Raw genomic sequence first — 13,023 nt, 5'->3', positions numbered from 1 at the left:
TTTAAAAAAAAAGTCTAAAAATATTTTTGTGACTGAAATTCCATGTTGCATGTGTTGTGATTTAAATCAAGCAACAGTCATTTACATAATTGGTGGAGAAATTAAATTAAATTGTGTTTTTGGGTGCACCTACATTATGTGCTGGTGCACCTAATACAAAGTTAGGTGCACCAGTGTGAATAGTGGAGCCCTGACATAGGATCTCCTTTCAGGTTTTGAAGTATTAATCAGACTGTTTTTACTGTTTTGTTGTCAAAAAAATGCACAGCAGACATGACTGCACTGACAACATTAAGTCTTCAGCTATCATTTTTCGTGTGATTTTCATAGGCTATTTCAAAGCTCTATTGTATCAAAAATAGAGCTCTTGGCAACATTACCCAAAGTAATAACTCATATCCCCGTGACGGTTATTAGACATCACAATTTAAACCAAGCATAAACTAATTGGGTCCTGTTTTTGTCCATTTATTTGTATTTGTTTGTGTTTTGATGCATTTAATTGAATCGTTTGGCTGAATGGTGATGGGTTCCAAGAGGAATTGTTCCTTGCATCATGTTGTTTATTGTTTACACTCTACTCTTCATAGATCAGCCTGCGATTTACAATGTACAATGTACCAATAAAGCACTCACCATTTCCTACTGGTACTGAGATACATCGGTTCATTTGTATTGTTCATTGATTTCATTCTGGTTTTTATGGCTTCTAGTTTGTAAATGTCATTCTGACGATTTTCCTTGCCTATGTAAAGCACTTGTGACTGAATTGGCAATATGTTTGTAATAGATTTGAAGCATTTAAAGGCTCTATTGTCATATGCAAAAATAAACAAGTTACCAGTGCAATGAGATTGCAGTGAGTTCACTATGTCTCTACTGAGTGCTGTAAACTTGTTTACAAATATATACCGAAAACAAATTAAAAATAGAGGAGGATAAAAAAGATATCTAAACGCACATTCAAATACACTCATCTTACACATAGATAATCACAAACAACAGAACAAAAGTAAGTGCAAATGTGTGAAATAAATAAAACTGTCTCATCTTTCTTTAGATGCCTCACCGGGGAAGAAAACAAGACTATGAAGAACGAGGGAGTGCTAATTGGCCATTTTTACTGCTGTTCAAGCTACTAACACTGGCTACCTGTTTTAGCTCGTATTGATTTTAAGATTTTAATCACCAGTTTTACAGCTTTAAATGACCTTGCCCAAAATTAAATGACAGATTTATTGACCCCCAGTGTGCCCTAGGTGACCGTGCCTTTGCAGTCAGAGCCCCCAGACTGTGCAACTCCCTGCCTACTGAAACCAGGCAGGCTATATCAGTGGCATTTTTAAAATCTTCTCTTAAAATCTTCTTTTACAGGGAAGGCATCTATGAATTCTTAATGATGTTGCTGGGTTTCATCATTTTACTCTTTCTCAACTTAGTTTTTTGATTCTTCTATTATATATTTTAGCTTCTTTTTAAGCTGTTGCTCGTCATCTGTGTCATTTTCAGCTGTTGTTTGGTTTTCTCTCTTCTCCTTTTCTGTGAAGTACTTTGTAACCTTGTTTAGAAAAATGATATAAAAATACTATTGATATTACTGATATTCTGACAAGCCTATGAAGATATTATGGTGTAGTATCTTACTTACACAGTTGCTACCACAACAGCATGACTACAGCAATGTAAAGATTCCCTTAAAGCAGCATTATGTAGAAATTTGCATGTTGTGCATTTGGCGCTCCCCACAGTTTCTGAGTGGAACACCAATGCCCAGGTCTGTAACAATTTGTCAGATGTAATGTAGGTGCTAACTACAAACACAACTCATTACGTCATAGCAATATCATGTGTTGAAAACTTGTATCTTGAAGTAGACATGTATGTAACGCTGTGTTCCTACCCTCTCACTGAAGTTACATAGTGCAGAAACAAGTGATAGAGACACCATTCACCCTATTACAAAACACTGTACCATCAACATTATTTTAAGCTGTTACTGTTAAGCTGTTATTGTAAAGTAAAAAAGTTACATAATGTTGCTTTAAAGAAGAACATGATATGGATTATGTCATCAAAATGGCCGCCACTGCTGACGTATAGTTTTGTAACTTTGGGTTCGGACACTCAAATTTTAGAACAGTAAAGAACTTGTCATTGTCATTTATTGAGGACAGGACTGTAAGCAAACACTCGCCAGCTGCATCAGTAATCAAGCCAACCAGCTTTTGGTCTTTGGTTTGACGACAGTACAATAAAAACAAACAGCTCTGCCCTTTGCCTGTGGCAGTTATGTAACCTATTACTTTTTAGGTTCTGCTGAATATCAAAGTTGACACCAGGATTCAACCAGACTTCAGTTTAGGTCATCAGTATTGTACCCAGTATTTTACAAAAATAATTAGTTTCTCCTTTCATCTAAAATACAACATTTTACTCCCCTTTTCCACAGGCTTATCTTCCACTGAACCTCAGGACCAGTAAGAACAAAGAAATATTTTATTAGAGTCTGATTCATACAACACAATCACACTGTAATTTGCAGGCTTTATTTTGAAGTGTTACCAAACACTTGAAAAGAATTGGTGTCAAATGAGGTCAATGAGACACAAGAAGTCCAACCACAAAATGAGCAGCTTACTGTTTGACTTCGACTGTGACAAACACATTTTGGGTAAAGGAACAGGGTTGGGAGGATTACTTTAAAAATGCGTTCCGATACAGTTACTAATTACCTGTTAAAAAGTAACGTAATCCAGGTATCACAATATTAAAGTAATGCAACTTGATTACTTACTGTTACTTTTGGATTACTTCAATACCCAACATATCGAAATAAAGACTAGAGAAAATAAATACCAATAAGATTACCCTTTTTGTATCCTAATTACGTAATCCTGTTACATGTATTCTGTTACTCCCCAAGCCTGTACAGGAAACAGTAGTCTAGTAGTAGAGTATCTGTACACCTCAAAAATATGTGCAGTGCTTGCAAAATTAGAAAGAATACACCATGTACTGATTTTCAAAATAAAGTTTTAGTTCTGTTCAGTGACCAGCAGATGTCACCCTGTGGTGAAAAAGTGAATTGATTGGATGCTGTGCAACTTTTCCAGCATCCCTGTGCATTTCTTTTCAAAGTCTTTCGACTCATTTTGGAAAAGAAGTTGCAAGTTCACATTCAAATTAATAGTCAGGAACCTAATGCAGTGAACAAGCTCATATAGGGGCTTCAGGACCATTTAGTCAAAAAGATGCTCACAATATATAAGGATATTTAGGAATTTTATTCATTTACATGTTTCCACAAATAACATATTTGTGCGTTATCAGTTTTTATTTATGTTTTTTTGCTCTTAAAGGTGCAAAATGTAGTTTGGGAAAATAAACTCAAACTCAGAAAGGTAACATTAACAATATTAATAGGGTAATAATACAAACTCAGGTATACTTATTTAATATACAGTATTTCCATAACTAAATAAACAAGCTGTGTGAAGCTAGAAAGGTGGCCACTTAGACGGTTTCCTGCATGAATAAATAAATAAATAAAACAGTGTGAAATTGTCCTGTCATAAAAAGGAAGACTTTTCTCTCTTGATGAAAATGTCTTCCCCAAAACTACATAGTGCACCTTTAATGTGGACTGCCATGTTTAACTACTCTGTAAGGGTGTTGTCCTGTCTCAGTGGGTTCATGGTCACTCAGTGGTGTGCTCAGTGGTGTGCTCAGTCTTCTTGATGCTGCAACAAATCTCATAGCTGTCCAGCCAAACAGCTATTCATTAAGAGGAGGGGTTATTTAAAACACACACACACACACACACGCACGCACACACACACACACACACACACACACACGCACGCACGCACACACACACACACACACACTATCATCACTCCCGCATCCCGGCAGGTCCAGAGATGAACTGAGGGATCTCCCTGCTGCTCTCACTCCTCGCTCGGTTCAACATGGACTTGCTGAATTTTCTGCTGTTTCTCGCGGTCTCTGCCGTCACAGTGAAAGGTAAGCTGTCAGCATGAGCTTTAATTGCTAATTAACTCCCACAAGACAGGAGGATTTTGATTGGGACGCAGGGGGATTTCCTGTTTTGGGAGGTTTTTGCGCTCCGTGTGTGGTTAACTTGCTCCAGCTCTGGATCGATTTGCAAATGGAATGACAGACCTGTTGTGCCAAAAGCCGACTTTTCGTTTACATTATCGTCATTTAGCTAGTTTTGCTAGTTTGAATCACCTGTGACTTCACTGGTAATATGTAAATGTGAACTAACATGAAGCATAATATTGAAGGGAGTTATTGTAGAGTGTCCAGGTTCTTCTTTTGAACCTTTTCTGCCCTGCTGGACTCATCTTTGTTCACTCATGTTCAGTGCCATAGCAAAATCCACAAACCTCTATATCAACCAACCAACCTTTTTTTTAACAAGATAAAAGGTTTAATGTCCGGGCTATAAAGATACATGACAGCTTTCTATTTGCATTTTAATGTGACTGGTGCAGATATAGAAGTTGTAATTAGTGCAAATATGTTTTCTCTAACTTTAAAGGGGCACTATGTAGTTTTGGAAAAGCTCAGATTTTTTAAAATAATATTCACAATATTAATAAAATAAATATATAAACTTAAGAAGATTGAACCTTGCCATAGCTGAATAGATAAGCTGTTCTCATAAGAAAATAAGGTCTCCAGAACACTGTTTGAAGCTACAAAGGTAGCAGGGTCCGCCACGTATAAACAAAGTAAAACAGTATGAAATTGTGTTGTCCTTTAAAGGTACAGTGTGTAATATGTAGCAGCATCTAGCAGAACAGACTTGGCAGAAATGGAATATAATATTCATAAGTAATTAATTGGTTAATTGGTGCATAATTGGTTAATTGGTGCATAATCGGCCAAAGATAAGAGTCGTTACCTTAGAATGAGCCGTTTATATCTTTATAGGGAGCAGGCCTCCATCTACGGAGGTCGCCATGTTGCACCGCCATGTTTCTACAGTAGCCCCAAACAGACAAACCCGGCACTAGCAAGGGCCTTTTCGTGTTTTGTGTGGCCGCCAGAAATGACCGGGTTGGAAGACAAAGAAGAAGAAGAGCGAGTGGCTGCTGTTTCCTGCCAAACAATCTGTATTGTGAGAAGTTTGAAACCACAATCTGTTAAAGGATGGATGATCATACTCATTTTGTACACGAAAAATCACAGGAGCGTGAATCGTTGTCAAAGAAACGAAAACTCCAAGACGCAAACGAGATCGGGACAAGCAACGGCATAAAACGATAATAAATATTGGAGTCACCGGTCCAAGATGGAAATCTGTGATGAAAGAGAAATGTTTGTCGGATTGACCCAGAGGTGTCCTGCTTTCTGCTGGACAGGTAAGAGTAACCTTACAGATTACAACCGACCATGATGAATATTTCCCCCTGCTGCTAATGGTCCACAACCTGGATAATGTACAATGTATGAGCAGTACATTAGTTTCACTGAAAAGTAACGCTGCCACGTAAAATGTTATATATTAGGGTCCCGGCATTCATCCGGATGTCACGCACAACCCACCCGAAGACTGTTGCAGACCAAGTACAGCCCCTCAGGAACTGTCGAACTCATAACAAATATGTCTATATGGACTCTTTACAAGTGTTGCTTCTGGTTTTGCATGTCTACATTGGCATCCAAACATGACTACTGTTATTCAATTAACAGTGTAAGTCAATTACACCATATTCAATTAGTGAAAATAGTGAAAATCTTTTGTTTATTCTTCCACGGTTAAGTTGGAAACAGGCACAGGCCCTGGCTCCAAACCAGCACCTGATACGCCTTGGTCAAAAAGGGGCAAAAGCGCTTTGACACACCACAAAGACTGCTCAGGAACGACCCTAGGAAGGTGTCAAAGAGCTTAAGGTATCGCCCTGGCCTCCATACCCGAGACCTTGATCCGATCAAGCATCTGTGGGACATGCCAGACCAAGTCTGATCCAAGGAGGCCCCGCTGTGGATCAGACTTTGCTCTGTCCCATCAAGACATGGACACAGGACCTCTGGAGGTGTCTTGTAGTGTTTGGCACTGTAGTGGGAGACTACTTTTCTTATCTTTCCAATTAATGCACTAATGCATCTGACTCTGAAAATCTGCTCAAGGTTGAAGTCCAAAAAATCAAAGGCAAAGCAGCAGGTCCTCAGTCCAAAAGGTGTTTATTCCCAAAAACAGAAAATATACATCCGTGAGCTACCCCGGGGCAACTGAGATCTCTCGCCGATTCTCCCCATTTTATACCCGTGGTCCAGGGTCCCCACGCCCCTATGGACCATCCTTTTACCTTTATGATCATCCTGGGTTTGTCACTTATTATTCTCATTCTTGGATGTGCTCTTAAGAACCTACAAATGTCTTACTCAGGCCCCTTCTGTGGCCTTGGGTGAGCTGTGGCAGCACCTGTTGCTCATTTAAAATGGTGCATCAAACATTGGTCTTTTATCAGCCTCAAGCTCAATTAGAGCACAGTTGGGACTGCAAGGGATATTCCAAAATCTAATCACATGCATGATCATGACCCAGTTTCTCATTTGCCACTACAGCACCAGGGGTGTTGGCGGCGGGTCCTATAGGTTGGGAGATGGGTGCCTCCATGGATCAGACTTGGTCCGGCATGTCCCGTAGATGCATGGTCAGTTCCGATTTGGGAACTTGGATGCCAGGTTGACACCCTGAGCTCTTTGTCAGGTTCCTTGGGCCGTTCCTGAGCAGTTTTTGTGATGTGTCAGTGTGCATTGTCCTGCTGGGGGGCCACTGCCATTGGGGAGTGCTGTTGCCATGGACATGGTATGCTTGGTCTGCAACATGTTTGGGTGGGTGGTACATGTCAAGTAGCATCAATATGAATGGCAGGACCCAAGGTTTCCCAGCAGCACCATGTGTGTGTGTGTGTGTGTGTGTGTGTGTGTGTGTGTGTGTGTGTGTGTGTTAGTTAGTTTCATTCAAGGACAGAACAACGGTTTCTATATAATGAAACCATATACTGTAACTCTGCTTTCTTGTGCCTTTAACACTATATTACAACACATCTTCAAATTGCCATGAACTCTTATCTGCTGCTGCCTTTGCTCGGTTCATTGAAAGACTGGACAGAGGTTTCTATATACTACAGCCAGAGAAAAACTGTTCTCCCTGTGCCTTTCACATTATGTTGCAGCACATATTCCCTTTGCTATGTCTGAACTGTGTTCTGTACTCTGTTGCTTCCTGTGCTCGGTTATGAAAAGACTCAACAAAGGTTTCTGAATGAATACCAGAGCAATCCTGTTCACGTTGTGCCTTTCACACTCCTGTATGTTCCAACACATTTTCTCATTGAAGTGCACCCTGTGCTGCTTCCTGTTTTTCGGTCTAGAAGGACACACATCAGAGGTCACTGATGCAAATTTTTAAAAATCATGAGGAACGCTGATTTTTAAAAGTATTTCAAGTGTTTGTGAAACCTTCAAAAAATGCATAACATAAACCTCCTCTGAATTTTGAATAGTTTGATGGAGGCACTCACTCTAATGGTAATCTTCCACTGAGGCTCTTCAGTCTGCACTTTACAGGATCTAGTTAATTGAGGCTTCCAAGAGAGAGAAGTATAAAGACATGTCTTGTAAATGTGTGCACATACATGCACATCTAAATGTCAGAGCACTTGTATGGGGGTACTTAGGGCTTTTATCCATCTGTCTTGACATAATTAAGACATCCTCTATTTGATTAAGAGGTAGAAAGGCTTTGCCTCTGAGTTTTATAGCTCCCAGCACTCTTTATGCAACATGTTCGCAGCATATCAGAAATGTTCTTCATGTGTTCTGATGGTCAGTAATTTACTGGGATGTTTTGCAGACATTTTTAGAAACATCTCAGGACAATAACACACAATGATGATCCTCATAGTGAAATTTGATTATGGTGGGATTGGGAGGGGGCCAATCCACTGGGGGTTCAGTCACGGACAAAGAAGAGCTTTCAGCTAATCTTTCAGTCATTTTATGAAAGAACCGGATGCAACAGAAAGCAGAGGAATGGGCAGATGCCTTCAGTCAACAAGATCTCTGCCAAATCATTGGGATAATGTGCTTCTCATAGGTGGTTTAGAGTAATTGGGATATGGCCATTAGTGAATAAAGGCTGCCAAAAACGCTCCATAACTCATGTGGGGAGGCGAGAGTGTGTTAAAATGAGTGGCAGATCTGATTTGAGATTGGACAGAGAGATGGATGAATCAAGTCCAGGTATTGTATTTGGATGGTTGCCGTGTCTGCACTGCATTTGTTTCACTACCCCAAACTTAGACTTAGACTTTGACCTATATGTTTTAATGTAACTAAAAAAAAAACCTTGCCAAATGTTAAATGAAATGCATAAATCATTTTAACGTAAAGGGTTTTAGTGCAGACTTCAGCCTGCATGGTCCAAGCCGGAGGTGCATTAGCAACACTCAGTGTCTGAGAGGGCCTCAACAAGTAGTGTTGAGTCATGGGGTGTAAGGTGGAGATGGGGCAGTGGTGAGTGCCTGCAAGAAGAGCAACATAGAGAATGACGAAAAATAAACATTATAAATGGGAAGAGGTGTGATGATAAGCAAGACACTCAGAGATTAGAGGAGGTGTAAGGCAGGACGAGAATGTATTAAATCAGTCTCTTAAGGAAACTTCTACTTTCAAACAAGGTGATAGAATTAATCATGTGAAGTGATGCTAGCTTGTGTCTCTAAGAAGGTCAGTGTTGTTTGGTTTATCACTTTGGTCCAGGCTGGAATATCTCAACAACCATTGAATAGATTCCCAAATGATAGGGCCGGGCAATATATCGATATTGTATCGTTATCATGATATGACACTACAGTGGGTTAAAGGCCGCAATACAGTAAAGTGATATAATTTTCTTATCAGACTATTCTTCTTGTTCGAATACTTGCTTTTACCCACTTAGTCATTATATCCATATTACTGACGGTTATTATATTCTTTAATATATTTGTGAAATTACTAATCGTCACCCCTACAATATAGTTGCAGTCTCAATACTGAGATTATTGGTAAAAATATTGTGACATGTGATTTTCTCACCCAGTCCTAACATTTATGACATTTTTTGAAAATGTCAAAATATCGACACACGTGTATATATGTAAATATATATAGTGATGTAGCCTAAAAATATCATGATATTATTTTGGGGCCATGTCGCCCAGCCCTACCAGAATATAAAGGCTGCTGACTGAATTGTAGTCCTGAGTGAAATATGTCTTGAAAACTATCGGATGGATGGATTGCAGTGAAATTTGCTGAAGATATTCAAGATTCCAAGAGTATATATTCTAATAATTTTCATCCTCTAGATTTTCATATTGTACCATAATCTGGACAATATTGTATTGCCTAAAACTTTGATTTATGACCAAAACCCTGCAGAACTAATAACATTTCAGCCTCAGCTGTACTTTGTGTTTTGTGCAAATTTGCAGATGTTTACTTGGTAAATATTACCTGCTAAGCATGAACATGTTCACATTGTCACTCTGAGCATGTTAGTGTGCTTTTGTTAGCTCACAGCACAGCTGTGCCTACAGTAAGTAAATCCTCATAGAGCTGCTAGCATGGCTGTAGACATAATTGTTGTCTGCTTGGACAACAAAGCACTTTTCCAAATTACACATTTATTGATCAAACAAGTGAGTAGTCAGCAAACAGTTCAAGAGTTCAGTGCCGTGGCGTCCTCTTCTTTGGATTGTCTATTTGTTCGTTACAGCATAATTCTTCTCATTGTCTATTCACTCATGGTCGTCACTGCTCATGCATTGACTCAGCTCTTGCCCTTCCAAACAAACTGCTTTTTTGTCTTGCTTAAAAAAAGAAGCCTTATTAGTTATATAAGACAAGCATTGAGCAGAATGCAGCCTCAGACAGTCATTAAGTTTGTTTAAACAAGAAAAATATTTGTCTGTGTAAATGGGAGTTTGGCAATGAAATTGAAATGAATTGGGAATAGACATGGCTGTCTTGCTTGTTTTTTTCTGAAGTGATTATGAAAGTATACTCACTGTCCAAGTTCCACTGTCTTCTGTAGACTCTCTTCAAGGAGAAAACCAGCGCAGGCTGTACAGAGACCTAATGGCTGACTACAACCCACTGGTGAGACCAGTCGCTAATGACTCTCAGGCTCTCACTGTTCACTTCGGCCTCAGCCTCATGCAGATCATGGATGTGGTACGTAAACTATGGCTTTCCACACACACCTAGCATGCATGTATACTGTACATGACGGTGTTATGATAACGATCAGTTATCAATTAAACACTGTCACTTTACATTTCAAATCCATTCTGAATGTTCCCTTTTTCAATATGGATTCCTAGTGGATAAATCAAAAAAGGATCAAAACACATAGACATAGTGACAAGCAGGTTGAACAACAAGAAGCAAGCTTTAATGATGAGCTGATGTCCAAAATCCAACAATCCAAAATGCAAACAACAAAAAGCAGGCAAAGGAAAGTCCAAGGAATAAACTCAAGAGAAATACGAAACTGTAGACAAACCAGAAGCCACAGAGAACAAAGTGGGAACACACAAGGACCGAGGAACAGGCACAGGAACATAAGAGACACAGGGCGAAAATAGACCAACCAACAAAGACTAAAAGATAAAGACAAACTTAAATACAAAAGGGCTAATGAACAAATGAAACATGGATGTACACAGAAAACAGACAAAGACTGGAAGTGGAAAGTAAAACATGACACATAAAGATAAACTTTCAGCATAAAACAGGAAATCAACTGAACTAAAACCAAGGATCACGATAGAATATAATAGAACAAGGTGGCACTCGTCTTGTGAAAAGAAACACTTCACAGCATACTTGCCACCCATGAGAGGTTCTGGGGGTCCTACTCCGCCCCAAAAAGATTCAAGGACTAGGTTTCCTGTATTCTGGTGTTAAAAAATAATATGTAAAAGTACATTATTATGTCAAATAAAGCATAAACCTGCATAAATCTATCACATAAAGTCATATTAATCACTCTTCATTCAGAAAGCTTCAGCAGAACTAATGAAGAAGTGTCTTGATGCTCAACAGCTGTCAATACTTAACAGTAAATTATTTTACCAGTACTAAAGCCCTGAGATGTGAAGCTATGCACAGTGTGTGGCATGATTCCTTCTATATGAAACCAACTGAGAAAAAACAACATTCACCAAAATATCTGAATAATAAAATTAATACTGTATATATCATGTTTTCTAACAGGATGAGAAGAACCAGGTTTTAACAACCAACATCTGGCTACAACTGGTAAGACTTTCCCCTGTGTAATATATGTGAAATCACAGAGAAGCACTTACACACATTATTCTTCTTGCTACATTTTTCATAATGAATCCAACCATTTTCGAAAGCTACTCATCCTGTTTGTGGTCACAAGATGTTGGACTCCATCTGAGCTTGCAGCAGTCCGGAAACAGGTGACACCCCAGAGGTATTTTGGGGTTAAGCGTTGGACTATTTCTTGGCCGTGACTTCCTGGAATCCTGAGAAGTAAAGTCATTAGTTTTACCATTTATTCCCTTGGGTGCTTCTACTCCTCTGTTGCTTCCAGGTGCCTGAGAGTTGATCTCCTGTTGTTATTCATCAAGAGGGCCCAGAGGCCCTCAATTGAGTGGTCTCTGAGGCCCTGCTCATCTGTTTTTATGCTTTAAAAAGGAAATGTGCTGAGCCTGAACTGAGGTGAAACACATGTTCTGGGATTCTTAGAATTGTTTTTGTGTTGAAATCTGATTGTTTTTGGAAAGATAGACATTTGGGTTCTTCATCTTTGAGAATATTATGAACTATAATATTATCGTTCAGTGAAGCTTTCTGTGATAAGCAGTCTCCTATTGTAGCTGCAATACAATTTTTAATCTTTAACTCTTAAGCGTTACAGATAATTAATAGTAATAAGGGCCAACTCCTCAGGTCAGGACTCTGCTGCCCACTTATATCTGAAGGAGAAAAATCTTTCCTTTGAGGACAATAACGTAAACATCTTGGTCAGAGAAGACAGATGGTTTGAAAGAGGAGTAAAATAATCCATCTATGTCAAACTGGAATGACCTACGACATTACTTATCAGCCACCCACAATGCAGTACTGAGTTAACAGCTTACTTTCTTTAAAACTTTAAAAAATGTATGTTTTGCAGTGGTTTTCGGAGAGACTGTATGACAGTGTGCTAGCTTAGCTAACAGGCTGCTAACTAGCTAACAGGCTATTTCCTTCAATTCAGTTGCTTATGTTGATTGTCAAGTAAGTTTGTATAATTAAAAAGAACTAGTTTATATAGTTCAAACACATTGTGAATCTGAGTAATATTATTCTGCTAAAATATGGTTATACATCATATACAGTCAGAATCGTCCTGACAGTTTGATATCTCCCTCCAATTCTACTGCTGTTTTTTCCCTCTATAATTTAACTCATGGCTTAACAGGTAGTTTCTATTCATCCTTAAAGAAATGCATTTCCTTGCGTTGGACACAAGGGTATTATTCGTATATTTACTTATCTACTCCAGTCACATACGTATGTGGAAACGGGGCGTTACCCTCGGGAAGAAGGCGGATTCACATACTTTCTTTAAACGTTGAAACAAACAGGTGTAATCTACTTTGTATGAAATGTTTTTTTAAGTAGGATAAATGTACGATACTTAGGGTTTGAGTTTAAACTGTACCTTTAACTTTAGCCTTTTACCTAGTGTCTAAATTATGTATCTAATCACAACAAATCTGAGATAAATCTGACTAAATTAGTTCTGAGTTGCAGCTCAAAGGTCTGAGTTTAAAGACAAAGTTTGATTGTCGTACAGTCTTGGTATTCACATCGACTGGTACCCAGTCTTTTCCATTTCATCTTCCCGAGGAGCAATATGCCCATTTCTCCTCTGCAGAGTGTGATGAGGTGCATGAACACAGATGTTTTATCGCAGCC

At 38.9% G+C, this 13,023-nt stretch overlaps 1 protein-coding gene across 1 annotated transcript in view; it reads left to right on the top strand.

Moving 5' to 3' along the window:
* The first annotated feature begins 3,968 nt into the window (after nucleotides 1–3,968).
* chrna7a (cholinergic receptor, nicotinic, alpha 7a (neuronal)) overlaps nucleotides 3,969–13,023 on the top strand; it is a 30,762-nt gene continuing 21,707 nt past the window's right edge. The window contains exons 1-3 of the mRNA XM_073464757.1: nucleotides 3,969–4,023; nucleotides 10,118–10,257; nucleotides 11,302–11,346. Coding sequence (XP_073320858.1) covers nucleotides 3,969–4,023; nucleotides 10,118–10,257; nucleotides 11,302–11,346 — 240 coding nt within the window. The remainder of the gene's footprint in view (nucleotides 4,024–10,117; nucleotides 10,258–11,301; nucleotides 11,347–13,023) is intronic.

This window comes from Pagrus major, chromosome 4, assembly GCF_040436345.1.
Source record: "Pagrus major chromosome 4, Pma_NU_1.0".
Lineage (NCBI taxonomy): Eukaryota > Metazoa > Chordata > Actinopteri > Spariformes > Sparidae > Pagrus > Pagrus major.
Note: the sequence above shows the minus strand (reverse complement) of the source record. Positions and strands in the feature narration are given on the sequence as shown.